This window comes from Octopus sinensis, linkage group LG5, assembly GCF_006345805.1.
Source record: "Octopus sinensis linkage group LG5, ASM634580v1, whole genome shotgun sequence".
NCBI lineage: Eukaryota > Metazoa > Mollusca > Cephalopoda > Octopoda > Octopodidae > Octopus > Octopus sinensis.
Window position 1 is genome coordinate 49807182 of NC_043001.1, and position 23522 is coordinate 49830703.

At 35.0% G+C, this 23522-nt stretch overlaps 1 protein-coding gene across 2 annotated transcripts in view; it reads right to left on the reverse strand.

The window, feature by feature from the left end:
- The window catches only part of LOC115211994 (tyrosine-protein phosphatase 99A), a 303146-nt gene that overhangs the window by 25359 nt on the left and 254265 nt on the right, over positions 1-23522 (reverse strand). For both annotated transcript variants that reach the window (XM_029780777.2, XM_029780776.2), the window contains 3 exons: positions 6668-6788; positions 4181-4287; positions 1593-1690 (listed from right to left, as the gene is read on the reverse strand). In XM_029780777.2, coding sequence (XP_029636637.1) covers positions 1593-1690; positions 4181-4287; positions 6668-6788 — 326 coding nt within the window. The remainder of the gene's footprint in view (positions 1-1592; positions 1691-4180; positions 4288-6667; positions 6789-23522) is intronic.

Sequence of the window (23522 nt, forward strand, 5' to 3'; positions counted from 1 at the left end):
TTTCAAGCTTAGATCAAGTTTTAATGTTAATTTGCACCCAATTTCCTAAGCTCATTTCTTTTTTAGTACATAACTTATCTATGGGTCTCTATCAGCAGATGTATCACATTTATTTATCATTATTCTTCAATGTCTGCTTCCGTGGTAAAATTGTTATCTTTAAGCCAATCCTTAATTTTATATATTGGAATTTATGTAATTAGTAGTGTAAAATTTCATTAGACTGCACTCATACATGCTTTATGAGTCAATGGAATACACTCCTGAAGTCATACTTTATCAACCATTACTCTTTAAGTTATACTCTATTACTCCATACTCTATAAATCATAATCTATCAATCCATACAGTATATGGGTATCCTGGTTTTGGCAATAGGTACACAATCTGTATCCCTGTATGGTATAAGAGGTAGGTAAAAGGGCTGGCATCAGAAAGAACAGTGTTGTAAAATACTGCCTCAAAAAGCTCAATTCAAACCATTCTTCAGGGCAGTGCTCCAGCATGGCTGCAGTCTAATGACTGAAACAAATTAAAGACAAATGTACACAACCAGATGCTTAATTACATATTTCCACATGTATATAGATCAAACTGCACCAAAGCTGTAAAATACCCAACCAGGTTAAATTTATAATTCATCAGATGTAACACCAGCTTATCTCCTCCCCCTTTATAACAACATTATTTTAGAAGAAGGCTATTGATATTTTCTGATACAGAATCAATTTATATTTAAACCAGCCATATTTGGCCCAAATATTCTATGGATTTATGTTCAAAGGTCTGACCTCTAACACATCTGCCCTACAATGTCATTCTAAAAATAAACAGTCATATCATCGAAATTCTGAAGCTACAAGACAATGTATAATTAAATCAAAACAAGGTGAATAAATAAGCATTAGATTTGGCAGAGTAATCTGAGTGCTAAAGGAGGTTAATGTCATTATTTTTTTCACTTTGTTTTACCAAACATTTTTCCTTACAAGCACTTGGCCTTCACCATCTCTTCTATGAGAGAGATCTGACCTCAGCAATATTTTCTTCTTCCACTAATGATAACATAGGAGCCTTCTTCACTCAGCGCTCATCATTCATTTGCATCAATTCCATCTCAGCACAATTTCCTAACCTTCATACTCAGCTAATACCTATTTCTTTACTACCCACAAGGGGCTAAACAATCGGATTAAGTCGATTACATCGACCTCAGTGTGTAACTGGTACTTAATTTATCAACCCCGAAAGGATGAAAGGCAAAGTTGACCTTGGTGGAATTTGAACTCAGAACGTAACGGCAGACGAAATACGGCTACGCATTTCGCCTGGCGTGCTAACGTTTCTGCCAGCTTGCCGCCTTTACTCAGCTAATACCTGTAACTCTACTCACTCCCTCAGATCACTCATGCTCCAGCTCTCCTGCATACTAAAGAATTCTAGTGAAGATATTACTCAAAGGATACATCTAACTGTCCTAAAGTATATTGTTTTAGGTGTACAACAAGCAAAAGGTGACCAATCTGATGTTTTATAGCTAGAAAAATTTTACCAACAAAGACAAAAAAATGTAGGAAAGCTGGGTGACTTACATCAAATTGCTGTGAGAAACCAATGTCACTATCAGCATGTAACATTTCCACGTGAGCAATAAAATCCCGTACTGCTATAGAAGGGTAGTCAGCCTCTTCTGCAAAACAAAGAAGAATAAAAGGGTTAACAACAAATAAGTGCTTCAGAAAGATACAACAAACAAAGCCTCTTAAAGCAAAAGGAAAAAGACCTAAGCCTTGTCTGGAGTAGGTTTCATCAATGAGTGACCCTTGACACTTTTTTTAGCAATTTTTTCTTTTGGTGCAATTCTGGTTTAAGCACCAATAACTTTTTTTTTATTTTTTGCAATTTTCAGAAAACTTTTGCATATTTATGTTCTACAAATGGAGAATTCACACAATTATACAAAAAAGCAAGACAAATTTTTTGTGTTATTTGAAGATGATTTAGCTGTTAATTTTAGCACAATTCATGACCATCATATACCTTCCCCATTTATTAGTTTATAAAAAAATTTTTTTTTTCATAATCCTATGAATTTCTGTGTATGGTACACAAGTTCATAAACATTTTCTGAAAATTGCAAAATATATAGTTAAGAGGGGTTATATGGGGTGTAGGAACCAAAATTGTCTTTTTGTGTGTAAATTTGGTAAATTATTCTGTAATATTACCAATGAAACTAAAGTTTCTTAAATAATATAATGTTTGTCACTCTCCATAATGACAGTCATCTGAAATATCTCCTAAAATGTTCCTCTCAAAATATATAGCACAACTGATGGCTGTGCGATTAAGAAGTTGTCTTTGTAACCACGTGGGTTCAGGTTTAATCTTGTTGCATAGCATCTTGGGCAAGTGTTTTATACAACAGCCTCAGGTTCACTAATGCTTTGTGAGTGAATTTGGTAGATGGAAACTGTGTGGAAGCCCACTGCATGTATGTGTAACCTCTCTACCACTTGACAACTGGTGTGGGGTTGTTTATGTCCTCATAGCTTAGCAAATTTAGCAAATGAGACCAATTGGATAAGTATCAAACTTAAAAGTTCTATGGTTGATTTGACTGACCAAATCCCCTAACGTCAATTTGATTGACCAAATCCCGCAACAACAATTTTATTGACCAAATCCTCTAACGTCTATTTGATTAACCAAATCCTCTAACGTCTATTTGATTGAACAAATCCTCTAATGTCATTTGACTGAACAAATCCTCTAATGTCATTTGACTGAACAAATCCCCTAACGTCTATTTGATTAAACAAATCCTGTTTATTTGATTGACCAAATCCTCCACTATTTATTTGATTGACCAAATCCTCCAAAGTTTATTTGATTGACCAAATCCTCCAACATTTATTTGATTAACCAAATCCTCTAACATTTTGATTAACCAAATCCTCTAACATTTATTTTGATTGACCAAATCCTCTAATATTTATTTGACTAAAGATCTCTCATGTCCAATGATTGAAACAAACAACAGAGTTAAAGACTATACAGTACAAAATAACAGTATTTTCAAGATTAAGATATCTGATTAAGACATAAACTTCAAAACAGTTGTTTTATTTACAATAATTTATCAATATAATCTAGACAAATATTTTTCATTCAATGGCAAAATTTTTATCTTTAAACCATCCCTTAATTTTATATTTTGTAATTAACATGATCACACCAGCAAAGCTTTAATTTTGACTCATAATTGCTTTATGAGTCAATGGACCTCATTTGTGAGATTATATGTTATCAGCTACCATTCTATTAACCCATATTCTAGCACTCAACTAACCCATATTCGAAAAGTTATATTCCATCAACCCATACCCAACAACATGAGCAGTTACTATAGTATCCACATGTTCTATCAATACACACAAGAGTCACATTCTAAGAACCTACACTGTAATCATGAGATACTTTATTTTCATGTTACTCCAGATCACTCAACTGTAGGAATGAGTTGTGATGTCACTGGTGCCAAGCTGTATCGGCCTTTGCCTTTCCTTTGGATAACATCAATGATGTGGAGAGAGGAGGCTGGTATGCATAAGTGACTGCCGGTGTACCATAAACAATCTAGTCTGGACTTTCGCCTTGGAGGGTAACTTTCTAGGTGCAATCCCATGGTCATTCATGACCGAAAGTGGTCTTTACCCTTTACATTATAATATTACTGTAAGAGTAAGATCATTCTTTTATGTTTTCTTTTACTAAATTAATACAAAGATATTTTGATTGACATATAAGACAACATAATATGAGCATTTCCTGCAATAATGATTCTGGTTAAGTTTTCCTTTTAACCTAGATAAGTCTTAACATCTTATCCAGATTGGAGGAGAGATTTCACCCAACATCTACTTTACTTTATCATCTACAGCAATTAACTCTTCAAATGAGGGTAGCTTGTTCAACAATTTGTCTTCCTTTCAAGATTCCTTAGTATTCAAAAACTCTCTAGAGATTCAATTACATTAATAGAGTTTCCTGACATTGCAAACATCCTACCTACAACACAACATAGCCAATTTTGTGTGTGTGTGTGTGTGTGTGCGTGTTGATGTGATAGATAAGGTATTGTGGAGGGCTAAAAGAGTAAGAGTGAAGAGATACATACCATAGGTTTCTGGTATAGGGATGACAGTCGGCTGTGATGACTGTGAGTGGCTGGGAACAGCCAAATAATTATATGCTGCTTGATAATATTCCCGGCATGTCAATGATCTGAAATGCATAACAAAATGGTTCCTTGTTATTTCACAGAATTTATCTTTCACAACAAAACATTTTACACCAGATAGATAAGTTAATCAAACATTTCACATAACAGAAGAGCTCAAATGTTTTACATATGTTAGATGAGTTTATTTATGAAGCCTTTTACATCAGACATGTAAGTTTCTGAAATATTTTACGACAGAAACATAAGATTATCAGACAAGTTCATCAAACATTTTATGAGACAACAGCTAACATGTTCACTGTAAGGGAGCATCATAGATCTTATTACAATTACTTATGTTGTGAAGAAAAAGAAAATTAGCTCATTAATAAAATCATTTTAGTAAGTATGAGTAACAACTCTTGATAGGTTTTGGTGTTATTAGACTTCTTCACTGTGTTTACCTAAGTAGTAATAAGAGAATCAATAAGTAGATTAGATATGTTATCACTAATGTAACTATTGCTTTTCATTTGAATAATGTTGCTAAATTCCCTAAAAATTTTGCCTGAGACAAATGAATTATCAGACACTAACTATGCAAGGTAATCCATATTTACTGTAAATATTTATATAACCAAGTTTCTTCAGATACTCATATAAATAACTCAAGTTTAGTTCAAACATGGCAGACAAGATGATAAGGTAGCTTATATTTATTGTAGACATAAATATGATTCAGTTGATTTCATTCATGCATTAATTTACATCATTAACAAAGGTGCCTCTACTATCATCATCATCATCTCTCTTGCTCATTACAAGAGTTATGTATAAAGGATTGGATTATATCTTTTTGTACATCATATGTTCTACCATCTTCATTTCTGAATTTCCATTCACCACTCTCTTTCCCCCAAGCCACTTGCTATTCACATTCATCACTCATTCTTACCATGCCCATCTCCATTAGTATCTGTCTCACTGTCTCTATGATCATGCTCCAATCCCCCACTCATCTTGATTCTTCTGTTATCACTCACTCTTGAGCACAAGAACACAACATAAACTAGTGAGGACTATTTAAGCTTACAGAATACAAGGTAATACCACTAGTGTAAGAGCTACAAAATATACCCAACGTACTCTGTAAATACTTAATGTGCATATGCTTACTTCAACGACAAACACAACACAAATATGCACTTCCAGCAGTGAAATGGACCAATGAAACAATAGACATTTTCCTCATTTTTGTTTTTATGTCCACCTTTTCCATGTTGGTATGGTTTGGACCAGACATCTTAAGGCTCTATTCTACAGCAGATGCCGACACTTATTTGTTTTTCAGTAAGGCACTTTATATCATATCATTGGGCTTAACATGTTAAACCATTGAGCTGTAGGGATATATTGTTTATGCAGCATATAAATGAATCTCACTGCTGTCTAAGCAGTGTTAATTTTGAAGTTATACATTAACCCCTTCATCTCCTAGCATAAAACCACACTCCCTTGGGGTTCATAGTCTTGTGAGCTGCATGGTTACCTCACTAGTGCCGGTGGCTTGAAACAAAGCACCTAGTCCATACTGTAAAGGGGTTAGCATTAGGAAGGGCATCAAGCATAGAAACCATACCAAAGAAGATAACAGGGTGTGATGCAATCCTTGGTTTCATCAAACCCATAACAGCATGGGACATCAAAATTAAATGATGATAAAACATGCGTGCACACACACACAAATTTATATTCATTTAATGTCCAATTTTCCATGCTAGCAGAGATTAGAAAGGCACTATCTGAAGCAGGATTTTATGATTAGATGCTTTTCCTATCACCTAACCTTATCTGTTTTACAAACAAGAATTCATTCTATTCCAGAAATCTTTTAAAACACAAATCAATTATTCATAATGTTGAAAAGAAATATTACTACCACCATTGTTTTACTGAAGTAGTGATAAGCACAGGATATCAAAATTTATGCTCATTCATATAACACACACACATGACAAGCTGCGGTAGTTTCCGTCAACTAAATTTTAACTAAAGGCTGTAGTAGAAGACACTTGTCCATTATGCCACAGAATGGGTTAACTCTTTAGCATTCCAATTATTCTATCAAATGTAATGCTTATTTATTCACATTATTTTGAATTTACCCTGCATTATCTTGCAGCTTTGAGATTTTGATTGACTGACTGTATATGTTTTGGACTAACATTGTAGGGTAGGTGTGAGAGGCTGCATCTGGCCACTTTCAACATAAAACAGGAAGAACATTTTGGCCAGATATGGCCAGCTTAAATGCTAAAGGGTTAAACCTGAACCTATGTGGTTGCAAAACAAACGTCTTAACCATACAGCCATATCTGCACCTAAAATGCCAAAGGAACAACCAACAGTTACAATATTAGTGTTAGTAGCAGTAGTACTCACCGGAAACTTAGTGTCACCAAGACAATAATAAGTATGACGATGACAGGGACCATGGTTGCAGCTACTATGACAGCTGTCATGTTACCCTTCTCTTCCTCAACCTCTTCTTGTATATTTGAACCTGTACCAAGGCAAGACATAACAATTATTATAATAATAATAATAATAATAATAATAATAATAATAATAATAATAATAATAATAATCTGCACTTCTAGTAGTGAAATGAAACAGTGAAACAACAAACAAACACACTCAATGAAATTGACAAGGTCAGAAAATATAAAGATTTGCTCATTGAAATCGAAAAAATGTGGTATATATGAAGGCGGTAACAATACCAATGATTGAAGGAGCACAAGAAATGATAAATATAAAAAAAAGGGAACTGAAAATTGTTTGAGAATGATCATCCACACAAGAAGTGCAAAGCATTGTTTTAACTGGTACATCACACATAGAGAAGAACATTTGTTGAAATGAGAACAATTATCACCCATGTATTTTTTTTTTCATATAACTTCAATTGATTTTGAAAATGAACAGTCTAGTGTGTTTAGTTTCATGGCCTATCAAATTACAGTGAGTTTCTTTGCTCTAGGTGTTGGGAAGACCCTCAGCAAGAAATGGAAACAAAATTGAAAGAAGGAAACCTCATCATCAAAATAATGATGATGATGATATCCAAGCCATACAATTATAAAGATCTGAAAAGAGAGACGAATGGGGATGGAAAACAGAAACAAACTTCATAGTAACAGGTGCCTCAGAAAGACTGGAAATAAATACAAAGCAAAAATTTCAGCACTTATATACACAATATACAGAAAATAGCATAGCACTACTGGGACACTGCATGTATATTACATGTTTTCAATATAAGAGGAAAAGATAAAACACTGCATGTGACCAAAGCATACAAAGTCAAGATTAGTTGTGCAATAAAGATATGCAATAATAATAATAATGCTTTCAAATTTTAGCACAAGGCCATCAATTCTAAGGGAGGGATAAGTCAATTACACTGACCCCTAGTGTTCAACTAGTACTTATTTTGTTGATTCTGAAAGAATGAAAGGTAAAATGAACATCAGTAGAATTTGAACTTAGAACGGAGAGATAGACGAAATGCCACAAAGCATTTTGCCCAGTGTGCTAACAATTCTGCCAGCTCAACAACTTAATTTGTCAATCCGAAAAGCACGAAAGACTAAGTTGACCTCTGCAAACGAATAATAATAATAATAATAATAAAGATGATGATGGTCACTCTTGTCAATTTCGATGTATGAGTGTTTGAAGCAGAGGATTTAAAGTAAAAGATTTTTTTTTTAAATGAGAAAAAGTAAAAAACTCTGAAAATAAATGAATAAAAGAAACTGCATCTATTTGCAATGAATGTGTGAATGTAATTTGAGTTCAGGTATAGATTTTGCTAGGAAGTCACAGTGGGGACACTGATGATTTTGATTGGGTAAATGTGTCTGTTGATTGCAGGATATAATTTTCATCTTTTACTGTTCTGTTTCTTCAACTCAAATTGTTTTGGTACATCATGACACATTTTATGCCATGTTGATTGATCTAGGCAATGACTTTCCCAAGGTGTCAAATTAAGCTGTAGAGACATTAGTGATTGCTTCAACTTATCCTCATATCTAAGGACAGTCTTCTTTTACCACGGTGTCCCTCTACTTGGTGCAATACAAAAGAATTTTCAGAATGCAGTCATCTTTCATTCAAACAACTGTTGGAAAGTTTTTTAACAGAAGGATCTTCCACAAGTTCCTCAACTGTAGGCCTCTCAATTATAAGGACTTCATTGATTACTTCAGAATTGGTAGTGGATTCTTGATTTAATACAGATTTAAAGTGTTCAGCCCATCTTTTCAGAATTGGTTCTGTACAACATATTTTTGAACCAAATACACCTTTCAGATTGTTATACAATGTTCTCAGGTTGTGAGAGTTAGCAGCCTGTTCCAATTCTTGGGATTTTTTTTTTTTTTTGCCCATTAAAAATGTTTCATCTCATGCAGTTTATTCTGAGTAGTTTTCTTAAAGATGTATAAGGATATGAGTGATGGTGAGTTTTTGTTTGAGATCCATGCCTGTGTCTTTTGTGCTTGGTTTCTATGAAGAGTTTGGTTTGAGAATCATTCTCATCAAATCAATCTTGGTCCCTGCATTTGACAAATCCTAGAACTTCTTCAGCAGATGATTTGATGTCACGAATATTTTGCCACAAAACTTCAGAATCATTGCTTTCCTCTATGTTCTCAAGCTTTGAATTTAGGATGCACTTCAAATTTTTTTTTTGTCCTTTCTGGATTTTTTAAAGAAGATACTTATTTTCAGAGGCGTACCAGATTTTAATGGCCTCTTTGTATATGGTTTAACAAATATCTTATTGTAAACCATTCTGTGATCCAAGTAACACATGGGAGCTTTGTGAGCTCCAGTTAATCTGAAATCGCTTCAATCTTTGCTCTTTGTGATGACATAGTCAAGCACATGCCAGTTACCAGATCGGAGGATGCTTCCAGATGTTTCTATATTTATCTGCCTGCTGAAACACTGTTTGTGGTTGTTAGACCAAACTGTTGATAAAAAGACAACAGTTATAAAACAGCTTCCATTCATCTTTCTTGTTCCATATTTTCCTATTACTTTTGATCACAGTGTGTGTTTCTTGCCTATCAATATGATTGTCCTCATATGGAATTTTACTGAGAACTATCTGCAATTTTAAGTAGATGTTCTTGTTTGAAGTAGGTGCTCTTGTTTGGATACTGATAATGTAGGAGCATAGATGAGGAATTACCTATCAGTATATGGAACGCCATGAGGCACTCATCAACAGCTTAGAAGATGGATATCAACTTGAAAAATAGGGTCAATTTAATAGCAAAGCCAACACCATGAATTCTTGGTTCATATGCCAACTTTCTGCTTATCTTTATCTCAAATGCAATAAACTGCATGGCTAGATATTTGCAGTTAATGTGAACTTATTGATAGCAACACTTTTTTTAGGGTTCCTTTTCTCACCTCATCTCCAATATTGGAGAAGCAATGTTACACCTAGATAGGACTGTTTGCCACAGAAAAGAGATTCCTTCAGATTCTACAAAAAGACAGACATCATCCTCTGTGCCACCTATATGTGGGGCTCTGGCAAGTAACTTCAAGCAATATCCTTTGCCTGTTTTTGTCCCCATAGGACTTTCAACTCACCTTCAAACTACCTCCACAATAAATTTGCTTTAAGTGGTATGAGCTTGTGTCACCCATCACACTCACTCATCCTCATCCAAATAGCATAGACACTGGTGCACATTAAAGCCACATGGGGAAAGGTTGTTTGGATGCAGGACTGGTGGCTCAATAGTGAAGATGGAATTTGCTCAAGCTTTGATAACAGATGAAACCCCCACACCATTCATATGATGTTTCCAGTGGGAAACAGATGACATTGCATGGGGCTTATCCTCATCTGACCATTACTCAGGAGCTAGTTCCTGTTTCGTGGTTCTTCTGCTTCATCCCAAGGAAAAAGCCAAGGTGACTACGTAGTTTTTAAACCAGAGTATGCCTTCTCCTAGACAGACTGCCAGCCAAGGCCGGGTCTTATTTTTCATCCTGCATGGTGTCCAAAAATCACTTTTCACCTTCTTCACCAAGCAAACCTAGTGGGATAGCCAGTTTAGTCACTGACAACTCAACCATGTCAGTTAATTGTTTCCTTTGTTTTGATAAGTTATACCACTTTTACCAATTATTCTCATTAGCACTTTTGTTAGCACAATCACTATTACTACTACTTGGTGTTGTTGTTGTCAGTGGCAGCTCTGTTATGATCCATGTTGTTGTTGTCCTAGTTGTTATCATCTTCCTTGTTCAGGCTATTTTCTATGCCTTCAACTGAATGTTGTTGCTGCCATTGCTGCTGCTGCTGTTCTTTCTATAGTTGCCATTGTTGCTGTCACATTCCTCTAAGATTCCTTTCTGTAACCACCAGGAAACAATTGCTGCAGTCCTTCAGTTTTTCTAAGCTTTGTAAAAGAACTTGGAAGATTGGGTCTCCAACCAGGCCTTACAAAATACCTTTAAAGCTGGGAACTTTTCAGTACCTCCCCTCTCTCTCTCTCACACACACATACATGTATTAAACACACTATAGGTACAAGGCCTGAAATTTTGAGGGAGGGGGTTAGTTGAGGATATCAAATCCAATGCTCAACAGGTAAATATTTCATTGATCCCAAAAGGATGAAATGTACAGTTGACTTTGGTGGAATTTGAACTCAGAATGTAAAAACGGATGAAATGCTGCTTAATATTTTGTCCAGTGTCCTAATGACAGTCAGCTCAGTACCATTTGTTTCAAATTTTGGCACAAGGCTAGCGATTTTAGTGGTAGGGGCAAGTCAATTACATTGACCCCAGTGAGTGTTCAACTGGTACTTTTTTTTATCAATTCCAAAAGGATGAAAAGCAAAGACAGCCTTGGCAGAATTCGAACTGGGATCAAAATGCCAAACAATGAATCTGGCATGCTAACAATTCTGCCAGCTTGCTGCCTTAATAATAGTAATAATGCAGTACAATAAAAGACAAATTCTAGCAGTGGCTGTGTGGTAAGTAGCTTGCTTACCAACCACATGGTTCCGGGTTCAGTCCCACTGTGTGGCACCTTGAGCAAGTATCTTCTACTATAGCCTCGGGCTGACCAAAGCCTTGTGAGTGGATTTGGTAGACAGAAACTGAAAGAAGCCCATCGTATATATGTATATATATATATACTGGAGTAAACACACACAAGGTGGAAAAAAGAGTAATCAAATAAAGTATGTGTGTGTGTGTCTGTGTTTGTCCCCCCAACATCACTTGACAACTGATGCTGGTGTGTTTATGTCCCTGTAACTTAGCAGTTCAGCAAAAGAGACTGATAGCATAAGTACTAGGCTTACAAAGAGTAAGTCCTGGGGTCGATTTGCTCGACTGAAAGGCAGTGCTCCAGCATGGCCACAGTCAAATGACTGAAACAAGTAAAAGAGTAAGTATTGTGCTGGTCATTATATATTATACAATACAAATGGAAGAAACTGTTATAAACATAAATGCTGCCAGTGTGTTCCTGCAAATACAGAATGACACGAAGTTCATAAATACCAGTCACACACAGGGAAAATAAATAAATAAATAAACCAGATTTTCAAAATTTAATGAATATTAAAAAAGTACTTTGTCATTAGGGGTTGACATGTCACAAAATGTTATTGTTATGAAAGTTGGATAATTACTAACTGCAAGTTCAAACCCAGCCATATAATGCATAGTTACACTAATATATTTCTTTATTGCCCACAAGGGGCTAAACATAGAGGGGACAAACAAGGACAGACAAAGGGATTAAGTTGATTACATCGACTCCAGTGCGAAACTGGTACTTTATTTATCGACCCCGAAAGGATGAAAGGCAAAGTCGACCTCGGCGGAATTTGAACTCAGAATGTAACGGCAGACGAAATACCGCTAAGCATTTTGCCCGACGCACTAACGATTCTGCCAGTTTGCCGCCTTAATAGAGAGCTGAAAGAACATATGCAGAGTATTCTTAATGAACTTTAGCGGTTAACTCCTCTCTCTCTCTCTCACTCACTCACACACACATACTATAGGCACAAGGCCTGACATTTTGAGGGAGGGGGTTAGTTGATATCAAACCCAGTGCTCAACTAGTACATATTTCATTGATCCCAAAAGGATGAAAAGTACAGTTGACGTTGGTGGAATTTGAACTCAGAATGAAAAGATGTAAAAAAAAAAAATTTGAAAATTTAAGCCAATGAGTGAGAAAATGTTTGTGTGGTAAAAGTTTGCTTCCCAACCACATGATACTACATGACAACTTGGGCAAGTATCTCCCACCATCGTCCTAAGTCAAAGCCTTAGTAGATGAAATCTAAAAGAAGCCCATTGTCTATCATCATAATCACTGCGATCAGTTGCAGTAGCAGAAAAAGGAACTGAAATTGCACGTAGATTAAAATGTGAGAGAAACAAGAAGAATATAAAATGTTGTGTGAGGTGTATGTGACAGAGAAAAAGGGAGAAGTATGAAGAAGGAAGCGACAGACATTGTATTGATAGAAGAGAAAAAAAAGTTAGAAAATGACAAAAGATCAGAGAAAAGAAGGAAAACAATAGTCAACAACAATGATGAAAAAAGAAAAGTAGGTATGATGATGATGACGATGAAATTAATGAAGTTGATGTCGAAATTGATATTGATTATGAAGATATTGATGATAATATATTGATTCTGAAGAAAAATAAAAGCAAAAAATTAAAAAAAAAACGAAAAGTTAAAGAAAGTAATAAAAATCACAAGCCCAATGGATGATAAATTCATTTCAGATAGTAAACTACTAATGGTTGCTCTTTTTGGTTTCGACGTAAGAGTGTTTGAAGGAGAGGACTTAAAGAGAGTAATAGAAAGAAAGAAAGAAAGAAAGAACTAAGTAACTGCAACTATTTGTGATGGATGCGTGAATGTAATTTCAGTCCAGGTATGGATTTTGTTATGAAGTCACGATGGGGACATTGATGATTTTGATTTTGCCTCGGATTGGGCAAGTGTGTCTGTTGATTGTAGAATATAGTTCTATTGTTCAATGTCTTCAACTCAAATTGTTTGGATGCATTGTGACACATTTTACACCATGCACACCGATCTAGGCAATGACTTTCCCAAGATGTCAGGTTAAGCTGTAGAGATTTTATTGATTGCTTCAACTTTACATCATAGCTAAGGAGAGGGCTTCCTTTGCTGCATTATCCTTCCACTTGTTGGCCACACAGAAGAATTTTCATAATGCCGTCATTTTTCATGCAAACAATATGTTCTATCCATCTGCCCTGAATCCTCATCAGCATGCTTTAGATACTGGAGATATCACATTTTTTTAAGATCTTGGAATTGGATATTTTATCTTGCTATTTTATCTTGCATATGTTGAGCAAACAGGACATGTTGAAGGTTTCAAGTTTCTTTATGTATCTGTAGTAGGGAGTCCATGAGTCTGACCCATATAATATAGACTTGTATACACATATTTTAGTTTCCAGACTGACATTGTGTCTCATAGACTACTAATACAACTATTATTATTATTAGGGCAGCGAGCTGGCAGAATCATTAGCATGCTGTGTGAAAGATTTAGCAGCATTTCATCCATCTTCACAATCTGAATTCAAATTCTGCTGAGGTCAGCTTTGTCTCTCATCCTTTTGGGGTCAATAAAATAAGTACCAGTTGAATACTGGGGTTGATGTAAGTGACTTACAGCCTCTTGCAAAATTGCAGGCCTTTTGTGTCAAAATTTGAAATCATTATTATCATCATCATCATCACTATTATTAAAAGAAATTATTGTTGTTGTTGTTATTATTATTATTATTATTATTATTATTAAGGCAGTGAGCTAGCAGAATCATTAGCATGCTGGGCAAAATGCTTAGCGGTATTTCATCTGCTGCTACATTCTGAGTTCAAATTCTGCAGAGGTCCACTTTACATTTCATCCTATCAGGGTTGATAAATTAAGTATCAGTGAAGCACTGGGGTTGATGTCATTGACTGGTCCCCTCCCCGAAATTTCAGGCCTTGTGCCTACAGTAGAAAGGATTATTATTATTATTATTATCATTATTAAAAAACAAAGAAACACCAAAAGAAAATATAAAATTACAACACAAATTAAAGCTTTATTTGCTTCCAACCCTGCCTTTGTATTCTTCAAAATTCATCAGGAGCTGATAATCATAAAATAAAGAAACTAAAATAAATCAAATCAACAATGTACAATTGATCACATATTATTGTGATGACACATAGCTCTGTTACTTTCAATGTGTGAAGTTATAGTAGATTGTTGCTGCTAAAGGCTATTCAACAGTTACACATTGTTATTCATCCTTGTTTGACAAAATATAGGTTAAGTACCAGTTGAGCATTGGGCTTGGTGTAAACAACTAACCCTTTCACCTAATAAAATTTCCAGCCTTATTTCTATAGTAGAAATGACAATTATCATTATTTCGGGGATTTATGGTTATGTGATTCCGAATCTACCTCAAAACCAGCAACAAAACAAGTGTTCATGTGTAAAATAAATGCACACAAATATATCTATATACTCAAACTATTATATCTAATATATTTCATGTATCTAATTTGTTCATCCATCTATATATCTATCTATATATATATAGAGAGAGAGATAGATAGATACAAGCAAAACGCCCCCACCGTCCAATGGACAGTGCTGAATCATATCTGCTGAATAAAAAGCAATCAGTGTTTTCTTTTCATTAAAAAATAATTAAGCATGCCTTTATTTCAATAAAATTTTTGGGTTTGTTAAACGAAGTTAAGGCAAAAAAAAAAAAAAACTTCCTGAGAAACCAAATAGTCATTCCTTCCTTCATGCCAAGTTTGAAGAAAATCTCTTTTGCATCTTACTTTTTTGGTCTCTTAAATATACTGTATTTTGTGGCATTATTTCAAGCCAGCCGACTTTTTTTGCGCAAACTGTACATGCATTTTTCTCGCATACATGCAGTATGGATCACAACAGCTGATGTGCTTGCACATACAAATGCACGTTCCCATGACTTTATCGATCGCATTCTCACCTGGAATCGATTTTTGTAATTTTTTCAAGACTTACTGAAGGTGCTGCATAGTGGGACTGGATCCAAAATACTGTGATTGTGGAAGGAAATTTCTTAACCACATAGTCATACCTATTTCTTTACTACCCACAAGGAGCTAAACATAGAAGGGACAAACAAGGACAGACGAACAGATTAAATTGATTATATTGACCCTAGTGCGTAACTGGTACTTATTTAATCGACCCAAAAAGGATGAAAGGCAAAGTCAACCTTGGCGGAATTTGAACTCAGAACGTAGCGGCAGACGAAATACTGCTGAGCATTTTGCCCGGCGTGCTAACGTTTCTGCCAGCTCGCCGCTTATAGTCATAGCTTAAGCATAAAGTTTCCAAAGAAGAGGTGATTATGAGATATAGGCGTGAGAGATATCAATAGCAATATTGAAGGTTATGTCAGTTATGTTGATGGTTTATGGTTTGTTGGTAGAAGTTAGGATGGTGGTATAGGGTAGTACTGGAGAGTGTAATGTGGTAAAGGTGGTTGTGGCAGTGGTGATACTTGTGTGGTTGTGTCTGATGTAACAGGGTAGTGATGATGGTGATGGTAATTGAATTCCAGACTGCATCTAGTATTTTAATTAAATTAAACATGTCTGTATAATGTAATTAAGATTGTGTGAATTGTGAATAAAACATATTTCCTAAATGAGATGGAAGATGAAGAGAGCAGGGATGGAGAACTGGAAGTTTTTAATAGATATACTTTTGGAAAAAATGTTCAGAAATAATACAAGATATTGGTAGCAGAATATGTGTGTGTGTGTGTGTGTGTAAATATGTTGGATTATAAATCGATTTATTCCTGTAAAATCAATTGAAAAGTAATATGTAGAAATATTTATTTCTTTATATTGTGCTGGTGCCACAGAAAAAAGCACCCAGTACACTCTGCAAAATGGTTGGCAATAGGAAGGGGATCCAGCTTCAGAAACCATGCCAAAGCAGACAGTAGAACTTGGTGCAGTCCTCTGGACTGTCAGCTCCTGTCAAACCAGCCAACCTATACCAGCATAGAAAATGGAATTTTGATGATGGTGATTGTTATTTCATCATTCATACCTCAAGATCCTTGGTTCAAATTCTGTTGTTCAACTATCATTATTGTGACTGATACAGGCCCCAAACTTTACAAATACATGCAAGCAGAGAGAGAGAGAGAGAGAGAGAGAAAGGCATGGCCATGTAGATACAGAATTTGCTTTCTTACTATGGTGTCATGGATGTCTTCGTTGTAGCCTCAGATCAATCAATGAGTTATGGAAACTACATTCACTCTTTACCTCTACCCAGAATTTACAGGTGTCTCTTTCCAAGCCCTACACAAACACTCTCACCTTGTCTTACACACGTGTATCATCATTTAATGCCCACTTTTCATGCTGATATGGATTGGACAGTTTGACACGGGCTGGTCAGCTGAAGAGCTGCCTAGGTTCCATGTCTGTTCCAGTATGGTTTCTATGGCTGGATGCCCTTCCTAACATCAGCCACTTTACAGAGTATACTGGATGTCTTTGTGTAGCACTGGCAAGGGTATGTTTACATAGCACTGGTATCAGCACCCGTGTACACGTACATACATATTTACACACATACATGCATATACATACATGTACATATACATACATACATATATTCATACACATACATATGTATATTCATACACATATTGTGTGTGTGTGTGTGTACAGAGAAATGAATTAAAGAAATATGAATAATAATAATAAAGAATAATAAAGAATAATTATTAATAATAAGAAAAAAAGATGAGAACAAATCAAACTCACTGACGACATAGGTTGGGTCAGTTCGGTTCAGCATATCATGTAGTAAAATATTCAATGTATATATTTAAACAAAACATACTGTTGTATCACTATAAGATGCAGCACATAAGATTTAACATAGTTCACTGAACTGAAACCAAGTTACACTTCGATATATCAATCACAATTAAATGTATCGTACACTTTCTCAGTTCTCTTTCACATGGATGATTCACACCCGTTTCCATATCCTGCCGCAAAAATATCACCATTGTTTCTATGGTATTTTAGAGTAAGTTTCCAAAACTGAAAAGCATGGATGTATTTATGTGTAAATCTATATATGTATGTATATCATCATCATCGTTTAACGTCCGTTTTCCGTGGGTTCTTACATTAGTCAGAACAAGAAATAAATTTTGATAGCTGAATCTGGGTAAAAAGCCATTTATCAGATACTAGGAATTTGAGGCTTATATCAAAATGGTGCATTTCAAATCACATTGGCCAACCTGTCTTTGTCCAGTTCTCAGTATAACTATCTAATAGCTATACCAAACAGGACTAAAAAAAAAAAAAAGTTAGTTCCGGTTTGTTTTGAAATTGGTGTCACATAACTTATTGTCCACCAATTTCAACTGTTAATTGTCACCATGTCAGTCATGTGACCATGACTGTACAGGAGATGGTGGGAGAGAGGGGTTTGAGCAAGCCTGTACTAGTATGGCACATTATCAGTGTGTCAATGAAAACATTACTTATTGTAAACTCATGATGTAGGACAGAAGTTACACCAACATAAAAAATATGCATGTAATACAACAACAAATAATAATAGCTGCAGTAGTAGTAGTAGTAGAAATAATAATAATCTTTTCTACTATAGGCACAAGGCCTGAAGAGTGAGTGAGTGTGTGTGTGTCAGATGATTACATTGCCAGTGCTTGACTGGTACTTATTTTATCAGCCCTGAAAGGCTGAAAGGCAAAAACAACCTTGGTGGCATTTCAACGCAGAATGTAAAGCTGGAAGACATGCTGTGATGCATTTTTCTCCAGAGTGCTAATGATTCTGTCATTATGGTGGTGGTGATGATGATGATGATAGTAGTCTCAAATAATGAGAAAAGGTCAGTAATATTTTATGGAGAAGGGATTAGTAGATTATATTAAGTCCAGTGGTTAGCTGATACTTACATTATCGACATCCCTCATCCCAAAAATAACAGGCAGTGTCAACCTTAGAGGAATTTGAAAGCAGAACATCAGGAATCAGAAGAAATACCACTGAGCACTTTATTTGATGTGCTAATGCTTCTGCCCAACTTTAAATGATAATAATAATGCTTTCAAATTTTGGCACAAGGCCAGCAATTTCATGGGAGGGTGATAGTCAACTATATCAAACCCAGAATTCAACTGGTACTTATTTTATTGACACCAAAAGGATGAAAAGCAAAGTCAACCCTGGCAGCATTTGAACTCAGAACATAAAGGCAGCCGAAATGCTGCCAAGCATTTTGCCTGGTGTACTAACAATTCTGCTAGCTTGCTGCCTTAATGTGGAAATGATTAATGTTAGTCAAATTATTGCTGTGTAGTCTTCTTGCTCAACCCTATTTGCAAACAGTGTAATAGAATAATGGCTTTAAATTTTGGTATAAGGCCAGGAATTTTTTGAGGAGACATTAACCTCAGTGCTTAGCTGGTAATTATTTGATCAACCTCAAAAGGATGTAAAAGCAAAGTTGACCTCAATGGGATTTGAACTCAGAATGTAAAAAGTGGAAACGAATACCACAAAACATTTTTTCAGTGTGCTAATGATTCTGCCAGTTTGCTGCCTTAACCATGATAATTCTTTTACTATATGCACAAGACCTGAAATTTTGTGGGATGGAGCTAGTCATTTTCATCAGCCTCAGTGTTCTCAAATAGTACTTATATGCCCTAAAAGAATGACAGGCAAAGACATATTAACATATCATACTGAGATTAATAGGTTAAGTACCAGTCTGATATTAAACTGCTAATCCTAATCATAAGTGTATGTACACACACATGTATAGTAGAGACAGTAGAGCAAATGATTATGAAGGTTTTTCCATAATTATAGGATCCTGGGTTTGATCCCCTAGAGCGGCACTTTGGACAGGTGTCTTTAGCCAAAGCCTCAAACTGTTGCAATATTGCATATCAAGGACTGAGTGGAAGCCCACTGAATGGACTGTATCTGTAAAATCAAAATTTCAGTTCAGTCACAGACGGTGTTGGCAATTCCAATTGACGATTAAATTAAGGAAATACATGTCAGTGAAATATACAACCCCGTACATACTTCTTCAATGAATGGAAATTCCAAGTGTGACAAACATAAACTCCAAAATTAAACTTCTCTGCATCCGGATTTGGAATGTGATATAATTTTCTCCTCTGGTGACAGAAACTTGATTTACTCAGTGCTTGTTTACTTACATTACTGGCTGCATATTTTGGTGAACTACATCTACCAGTGTTCTGATAAATCTCTAAGACTCCAGAAACAGCTGTTGCACTTGTAACACATTACTTCCACCCTTTTAATTTTCTCTATTGTTTGTACTCTGTGTAAGTTTGATCAATTAATATACATACATACATATATGTATATATATATATATATATTAAACAAATATAAGGTCATCCACGTAACATATGATATGTTATGTGGATGATCTTTTATTTGTTTGTTCTACAACCATAGTTTAATATATTTGTCTCATTTAATTGAGCACTTCTATAGCAGTCCTATTAAACATTTTGTTCCTGATAAGAAACAATCACTTTATTATAGATATATATATTTATTTATTTATATTAAGGGCATTACTATACATAAATGTCTCATGCTAAGAGGGACTCTTTAAAGTCAAAACTACCATAATAAACACATTGTACCAAACGTGAGGGAATGCAACTCTCGAAGCGAGCCCTTTAAAAACAGATGCAGCTGCAGATCATATGATTTCGTAGTTAGTGCACAAAATGCACTTTTTAATCGTCAGTATAAGCATAATCAAGATACATAAAAATGAACAAAACAATCAACATACCAGACAAACACCAAATGCATCCAGCATAGTACATAGAATTGTTCACCCTTATATATCTATGTAAGAGGAGGGCTTTTCGAATTGCATCTCGGCACACGTATTTATTCAGAATAAAATTTTGCACTGAATATATTCCGGTTAAATTTACAATTTAAAAATAGGATAAAAATCTTTATAAGAATTTATCAAATAGTTAGCATGAAAAACCTCATAAGGGAAAAATTTATTAATAATTCCCTTTAAATCCTGCAGCAACAATACAAAGTATGTAGCTCTTAAAATGGTTTTCGTGCATTTAATGAGAATACCGAACTGTCTTACACAGGATCTTGTTTTTAGGAAATCTCAATAAGTTATGAATAACCAAATTGTGAAGTCAGTTATGTAATAACATAAAATTAATTACCCGATAGTAAGAATTCAAATAAACTAGCCCTGCAAAAGGCTTTAATACGTTCCCAGAGTACATGGAAGTTAGGAGGAAATATTAATAAGTTATGTATACTAAAATCGTGAAGTATGTTACGTAATAGCAGGCTATTCAGATATAATAACAATTATCTTGTAGCTTTCAGAATTTAAATGATGTGATTATTTTTAAAATACATTATAGAGTAAGTGTGAGAGGCCAGATTTGGTCATTTTTAAGATTAAACAAGAAGAATGTTTGGCTGGTTTGAATGCTCCTCGTCACTGGAGTAATGTTTGCCTCTCAAACCCTCTTTCATGGGTTTGATAGTCTGAAGGCGCTAAATTATTCCAGTGATGAGGAAGTGAAAACTGTAGTGAAGAAGTGGTTCAAAGAACAGTCAACAGAATTTTACAAGGCAGGGATACCTGCTCCGATTCAAAGGTGGAACATTGCTATTGAGAGAAACTGTGATTATGTTGAGAAGTAGGGATGTGATCCACAGAGGACCAGCTTCAGTTTGATGTATGATACATGTTCCTGTGTTAGTAAGTATACCTGTCCTAAACAATATGGCATTACTTTTTGACTCAGCCTCGTATATACACCTACATGTATGTAAACATACATATATTTACAGAAATATATATACATACTTACATGTATGCATACATACACACACACAGAAGTATATACATTTATACACATTTATATATACATATATGTAACTTTGGTAATAAAAATAATCCCTTTTGAAACCATCATGCTTGATTTTATCTCTGATTATATGATGCAAAACAGTCCAGTTTAAACTGCTCATACCTAAATGAAAACCTTCAATTAAAATCTTATGTAAGAACATCTCTATTTAATCTCAACTCCTGCTTTCATATGAAAAAGTTACTTTATTAAATTCTTCTGAATTCTTAATTATTTTCAGAGTTAATAAAAACACATATGAGGGTTGACTGATAAGTTCATAGACTGGCCAAGATACTTTCATGGAAACAGCTCTAGCAGCATTCCTTCATAGTCAGCCAATGAACATTTCAGGCCACCCTCGTAATGGTGTATTTCATTAGAAATATCATCAGGAAAGGGTTAAACTAGATCCTCAACTCCCCTCCTCTACATACCTTCATTAAATTACAGGTATTCTGTTTTACTGATCCTGGGGGAATAAAAACCAGAGTTGAATAGGATATAATTTGGAGTCAGAGAGTGGAAGTACTGAAACTAAACCTCATAGAACAGAAGTTCCCAAAAGTAACTTTACTTACACTGTTTTTCTCAGGAAATTTAGGTTACATTTCAAGAGACAAAGTGGAAATTTTAAATAATGCTTTTAAATCCTAACTATATAGGTGCAGGAGTGGCTGTGTGGTAAGTAGCTTGTTTACCAACCACATGGTTCCGGGTTCAGTCCCACTGCGTAGCACCTTGGGCAAGTGTCTTCTACTATAGCCTCGAGCTGACCAAAGCCTTGTGAGTGGATTTGGTAGACGGAAACTGAAAAGAAGCTCGTCGTATATATGTATATATATATGTGTGCTTGTATGTTTGTGTGTCTGTGTTTGTCCACCTAGCATTGCTTGACAACTGATGCTGGTGTGTTAATGTCCCCGTTACTTAGCGGTTCGGCAAAAGAGACCGATAGAATAAGTACTGGGCTTACAAAAGAATAAGTCCTAGGGTCGAGTTGCTCAATTAAAGGCGGTGCTCCAGCATGGCCGCAGTCAAATGACTGAAACAAGTAAAAGAGAGTAATATGGGAATTGAGTAAACTCAGTTCTGAGCATGTGCACTTGAGATATAGGAACTGAGTTAACTCTATTTTTTTTTTTTTTTTGTTATAGTGGGGTGCTTTCCAGTTGGGTACTTACACATTTGATAATGTGTAGTATGCACATTTTACTTATCGTGGCAAACAAAAAAAAGCTTGTGAGAACTGATTTGCATGTAATTAGTGTGTTATATCACCAGCAAAAATATAATCAGTACAGTGAGGGTTAAAGATTATTTTAAGTTCAAATAACAATAACTATGTTATTTCACTGATTTATGAACTGATGATGAAGAGATAGATACCAAGTCCAAACACAGACTTTTGAATTATACAACTTCATTAACAACATAGCAATTAAAAAGTATGTAGTAATATAGAATGTTAAATCCAAGGTGGTCCAAAGGAGGGGGAAAAAACAGTATTTTTTCACAAAAAAGGCCTGCTGCTTCAAAAGTTTTCTTCTCGACTTCAGGTTTTTAATAATTTAAAAAAGAGCAAGGGGAAAAAACACCATGCTGCAAATCCAGAATCAGTAATTTTTACCTGGTGGGTTGGTAAAATTTACATCTGGGATAAATTTTCTCCAGCTTGGAAACCCTTGGTGTAAAACATTACAGATGTCTGACTACCTTCCAAAATATTATCATTAACAGCAACAACAACAATTTAAATAAATATAATGAGGAATATAGATGATTTAATCAATCTCAATACATGACTGGTATTTACTGAAGAAATGAAAGTCAAATTCAACCTCGGTGCCATTTGAACTTTTGACATGGTAAAGAGACAAATGTGTACGATATATACAAAATCACATTCATATCTGCTATTCAATCAACCACCTTTAGCACTGTTGAAGCACCAAAATTGTGGAGATTCTGACAACGGCATCAGTGGACTCTCTTCCAAGCATTCCTTTAATATCAATTACAACTTTATATAAAAATTGATTTGTTATTTGTTTCAAATACTGAAAGCATGTAGAAGACACTACAGATGGAAGGTCACCAAATATCTCAAACATAACAACACAGCATGTTTTATATATATATTTCA